Source organism: Dryobates pubescens, chromosome 8 (genome assembly GCF_014839835.1).
Source record: "Dryobates pubescens isolate bDryPub1 chromosome 8, bDryPub1.pri, whole genome shotgun sequence".
Taxonomy (NCBI): Eukaryota; Metazoa; Chordata; class Aves; order Piciformes; family Picidae; genus Dryobates; species Dryobates pubescens.
In genome coordinates this window covers 25,982,075-25,988,074 of record NC_071619.1, presented here as the reverse complement: position 1 = coordinate 25,988,074, position 6,000 = coordinate 25,982,075, and the positions used below count along the sequence as shown (strand labels likewise).

Genomic DNA, 6,000 nt, shown 5'->3' with positions numbered 1-6,000 from the left:
TAAATCACACTGCCAGGGAGTGCTGGCAGCAAAATAAAATTGCTGCCTTTCAAGGAGCCTAATTGCCCTGAGGGCCATGTCACAGTGGGCTGTAGAGCACAGCAGGTGGTCACCTGTGACCTTGCCCCCCTCTCTTGGCATCCTGTTTCTTGCTTCCTCTCTTTCCAGGCTGATGTTGCCCAGCAGATTTAGACCCCCTCTCCTGACTTGCGTCCTGCAAAAGGGACCATTTGGTCATCCTGTGAAGCCATCTGCCTGCCTGGGCCCCTGTAGTCACATAACAAGCATTGACAAAGCATTGTTACCAGAAGCACAGAAAAAAAACCCACCACCACTTTTTTTTTTTTTTTTTTTTTTAAATATGTATTTATTTAAAAAAAAAATATCAACCTTGAAGTTGCAATACAGAGTAACTGGAAAAAAGTCTCACAATATAGTAATGAAACATCTTTATTCCTTCTTAAATGTAATCTCTAAGACTATAAGCCTATAATTCCTGTTAAATCTCACTTAATTGAATGGTCTTTACAGGCTTTCCTCATTGGAGAATGAACACTGGCTTCAACACAACATTAAGGAAAACAGTAGTGAGGAAGAATAAATTGCAAAATTTTGGTACCTTGGGAAACATTGTAGAACCCGGCAGAAAGCGTGTGCTTGCACAGGGCAGAAGGATTTGGGCTAGGGGCTACATATCCCTTCTCTCTCACCAGCTCATGGCTGGAGGGCAAGGTGACTATACACAGCACAAGAGCCTGGGCCTCATGCCATGCAGCCACAGGAGGAAGGGTAAGCAGGAAAACAGTGGAGAAAATGAGACACATGGCAGGAGAGGCTCTGGGAGCAGTGGTGCTGCCACAGCCCCCACCTGGGACCATGATGCCTCTCTTGGTTACAGCTCCTGGATCAGCCCACAGGTGACATGAACCATGGTCACCCTTTGGCTTCTGGGGATACTGAAGTTAAAAAATACAGGATTATTCCCATCAGTGGGTAACTTCTTGTTGAAATCCTTGTGCAAACAAAAGTCATTAGACCAGCTAATGGGATGAGAGAAGAGGAGCCCTGAGGGTCAGGTCTGCTGTTCCTGCTGAAATGGCAACTGGAGAAGAGTCTCATGAACCCCTTGAATGAACCCAGTGTCCTGTTTTGTAGGGTTTGCTCTCATCTTGATGTTCGTGGTGCTGATCTATGACAGCACAGCTGCCCTGTGGGACCAGAGCTCAGGCAGAGGGTGCAGGGTGTTGCTCCCCAGACACCCTGGCACCTTCTGCCTTCCCCACAAGGGATGGGAAACTGCCGGGCCCAGATGAAAATCATCTCAGAAAACAAACAAGAGGGAGAAATTCAGTGGGTAGATTCAGTGAAGAATGTGGTCTACCTTCAGTGCCTTTTTTACATAACAGGAAAATATAAAGGTGTCAGCTGCCCTCCTCTCCATTAACTGTTGCATAATTTGCGCAAAAATACTGATAGGACAAACTATTTTGTAGAAACCTTTTTCACACTCAACAGTTCCCACAGCAAGCCGGGAAAAGTGATGAAATATGTTCCACAACACCTCCTGCTAGCAGCATACGAAACCAAATGGTCTTTTCAGACACTTCCCTGACCAACATATGTGCCTTTCCTGCACCTGTCTGTATTTTTCACTTGTAATTTTTCTCCTGATTTTTGCTGTGCCTTCCCTGCTGCTTTAATCATATCCTCCTGCTTCCCCTCATTGGGGAATATGGTGTCAGTATTGAGGAGTGAGCACTGCTGTTGAACTGTGTTCAAATCTTGCCCCAGCTGGTCTAGGGAAGTTGATGTGCCTTTCTCATCCCCCTATTGGCAGGTAAGTCCAGAGCAGAACAGAAATGCAGCATCCTGTCAGTGTATTCTGGCAAAACCCAACATAAACCACAAGAAAATGAAGAACTTCTACAAGCTTGAGTGCTCACCTTTTAGGAATGAGGTACTCAGACCACGAGCACATCACTCTAGCAGCTACTGCAAAGCACACTGTGTCCTGAGGACAACGGGTAGCAGCTACATGCTACCCTTTTGCAGGCTGCAGTGTCACTGCTGCAGGAGATCTGCACATTGACTTAGTGGTGGTGCCCCAGCCAGACCAGCATCTTCAATAGTAGGTCTGGGATTTGAAGTGACAGATTTTTGGATGCCTCAAATCCATCTGCCAGATTGGGTCAGAAGTGGCATCCTCCAGTGCCTTGGCTACAGAGTGTCTTGTTTGAAAACCAGGACTCTGGGTAGGGACCTCCGAAATACGGGCAACTTGAATCCCTGTTCACTTGGGGAGACTGTGGCTGGTACTCAGCACCCTGGTCAGGCAGATGCAGGGAGTGAGCAGCTGCACTGGGACATGAGATGAAGGAACGGCAGTGGCAACTGGATACAGACCACAGCATTTAATCTGGGTGGGGATGACTGTAGCATGTAATACTTGCAGAAGGTGAGGGGTAGTTTTCACAGCAAGAAGCTGTTCTCAGTTCACAGGGTGCTGACAGACAAGGGGAAGACCACAGCACATAAATATGTCCATGTCCAAGCCACAATCCACAGTCTTTGGGGGCTGCCAAGAGCATCTAGATGTGGGGCTCACCAATAGCTGCATTCCTCTTTTCAAACTTCATTTTGAGCTCTGACACGAGAGCGTTGTGGGCGCTACCATGACCTTTCTTCTTCATCTGCTTGTTTACAAACTTGGGAGTGAGGGAGCCGGACACAGTTGGCACCCGCCATGCTGGCGTGTCCCCCCTGGGAGCCAGTGCAGGGGGTGGCGGGGGCACAGGGGCAGTTGGTGGCACAGGGGCAACGTGGATGTTGTTGTTGCTGTTCTCGTTCTGTAGGCTCTTGGTATCATCCTCAACCACAAACTTCTCTGCAGCATTGCTGGGCCTCTTGAACTTCAGCCACTCCATCCTAACTGTCCGAGTCTGTGGGATCTGTCTCTTTTTTATGATCCTTCTTACCGGCATGATTTTGTTGGACCGCTTGTTGCGCCAGAACATGGCAGTAGAGATCATGATAGTTATCAGCACCATTATGCCCATGACACCAGCTAGCACTCCTAAGGCTTTCATGGGGTTATCTTTAGTTTGCATCAAAAAGGCGGCCATAGGCCCTTTGTGAAGAGTCTGTAAAAGAGTACAAATAAAACATGTGACTTACTCTGTGGGACAGACAGTGACCCAGAAATTTCATTTGTCCAAAATATGTAACAAATAGGGCTGACTAATAGAAGTTATCACTAAAAAAAAGGTGCGAGTCATAGAAGCCAGTCCATGTTTGGAGAATTTAGATGCAGCAGCAGACTGGGCAAGCATTATGGTATTGTGAGATTGATGACACTTGAACACAAAAGCTTACAGGAGTATTACCGCCAAATTAGGACGGATTCCTGCATGTCACCATAGTGCTTAACTTGCAAGAACTGAGCAAGAAAATAATTGGCTCCAGTATCTGCAGCTGTATTGTTGTATGACATTTCAGAATGAATTTCCTAGGAATAACAGTGTTGAACCCATTTTCTACTTTCTGAGTAGAAAATGATCTCCCAAAACCAGTTTGCAGTTTGTAGGACTACTAATGAGCACGGCATTGAAAACATTATGAGAAAACTCCACATTATAGAATTACAGTCTACAAATGAGTAGTTAGCAGGTATGTGCTGCCTTCTGTTTTCACGTACTCTTTTACAGACATAACAAAACTCTTTGAGGTAGGGGAGATGAGTAGAGCGAAAGAGCTTTGCTTTTAGAAATAAAAGACATAAGCAATAACATATGCTACATATGGCATATTAAGGACAAATGAATGGCCAGTTCACTTTGTAGCTTAGCACACTGAACGTCTCGGAGGTCCCCGTATAATTTTTCGGATTTTGCCCTGTGGGTGGAGCCTGGATCTTTTCACACTTTTCCAGTACATGATAGTGGAGATCACCATTGTTACAGAAATGGTGGAAAGGACGCCACTCATGCAAATTCCAAATATTGTCCATGGACGCTTCTTGAGGCCTAAAATATAGGATTTTACCCTGGTCTTGATCTGGAAATATCAAAAATAAGAAAAATGGTCAACCCTCACATGGTTATATTTGAAAGAGGCCAGTATCTATAATAAATAGAGCTAGGGAACTAGGGTGAAGTGTGTACAAGATAGAAAGCACAGAAAATAAAAGGGAGCTAAGTGTTGAACTAGGCAGAGGAGAGAAGGTAGTTGCAATGACATTGAAGTGAATCCAGAAATACTAAAAGAAGTTAGGAAATACTTCAGACATCTGGTTGATCAGAGAATAACAGGTACTGGTGTGGCACATGGATCACCCTTACTCGTGGCGTGGTAGTCCACCCTTGTACAAGATTTCCAAGAGAAGTTCAGAATCAATACAAGCTCCTGCAATGGTATCTGGTGTGGTGGGTTGAGAGAGAAGGCCCAGCTTTCCCTCCCCCATTAAGAAGAAGTAACCACAGCTAACTCAGCCAGTGAAGCAAAAGGGAATGCTGTATTTACAAAAGCAATGTGAGACGCAGGGAATTTATGTACACAAATATACAGAATTTACAATATATACAGAAATATACAGCAAAAAGGGATACAGGAACTAAACCCCTGGACAGAGGGGGTGCCCCCCTGTACCCCCTCTCTCTCCCCGCTACCTCCCTTTTTTCCCAAAGAGGGTTAGAGAGAGAAAAAGGCAGTTATAAGAAAGAAGAATTTTAGTAGCAAGAAATATTAGTGCTGGATTAATGCTTCTCTGTTATCTGCGGCCCTTCTGGCAAAACTCCCAGAATCAGACAGGCTGGAAAGGGAGAGTGAAGAGGAACCGAACTGAGGAAACTTCCAGCTGCACTAAAACTTAAAGCTGCGTTCTACCAATCTACCAATGAAATTCGTTTGGAATATCAATATTTACAAAATATTCAGCCAGACTGTCCATTTCTTAAAGGCACAGCCTTAAACAGTCACATCTGGACAGACAGCGGTGTTGTGCAAAGCCAGAAGAGCCTTCAAAAATGGCATGTTCATGAGCAGTTTCATTTACCAAGAACTGGTAATAAAGCTAAGTGTGGCTGCAGAGAGAGAGGGCTACCACCACGCCCCAGTCCTCTGGCTTCAGTTCCAGGAGAGAATCATCACCCAATCTGTCCAGTAACAGGTGATCTGCATTTTATTTAGTGGTTTAAGCTTCTAGCTGATGGGGAGAAAAGAATACTTCCAAGTGTAGTAGTCAACACATGCTAAAATAGGTATTAAAGACAATGAGTGTAAGGAGAGCCCTGTGACTAGTTTGGACTTGAACATCTGACTTCTAGATATTTTAAGTGAGATGAGATGGATTTCCCCGTGTGACTCTAAGCTAGGACACTGACCTCTTTACCCTTCCCAGTCTGTGGAGGGAAATAATTAAGCCTAGCCCCGAAGGACACTTCAGAGGAACTCTTGCCATATATTACACAGGAACACTATTTATTTTTAAATCGCATCCCTAAATGTAGGGAATGTAAATTCATTGACAAACATCCCATTATCTTCACTTCTGTATTTTCATAGCCTATTTCAAATATGTTATCCGAATCTACTTTCCCCCTACCCTGTGCGTTTCCTACTGGCAAAGAGAAATGGGCTATTGAAACTCATGGGCCATGTTACCTTACAGATAGTGACCAAGTTTAACCATTTTGCTATGCAAAGATCTTTCCCATTATTTAAATAGGCACAGACTTGATACAGAAACCAAAAGTAGAGCACTCATGACTGTGGAGGAGTTTGGATTCATATCAGCTTTGCTGTTCTGCAGTACATGGATTTTGTGTAATTAAGTTCCATCAGATGACAGAAATTCTACCCTGGCTTACTTCATGTGAAAGTCTGATGAATTAAGTGTCAGATAAACCCTGCTAAGTACTACATGACCTGAAATGAGTCCACTTATTATGAGCATTGTCAAGGAGGAGTGTGGCACTGATGGTTAAATAGTGTAGGACCAACACA

General features: G+C 44.5%; 1 protein-coding gene across 1 annotated transcript in view; it reads right to left on the bottom strand.

Moving 5' to 3' along the window:
- Positions 1 to 2,025: 2,025 nt before the first annotated feature.
- CDHR1 (cadherin related family member 1) overlaps positions 2,026 to 6,000 on the bottom strand; it is a 51,055-nt gene continuing 47,080 nt past the window's right edge. Inside the window, exon 17 of the mRNA XM_009901721.2 lies at positions 2,026 to 3,140. Within this exon, the coding sequence (XP_009900023.1) occupies positions 2,589 to 3,140 (552 nt within the window). The 3' untranslated portion in view covers positions 2,026 to 2,588. The remainder of the gene's footprint in view (positions 3,141 to 6,000) is intronic.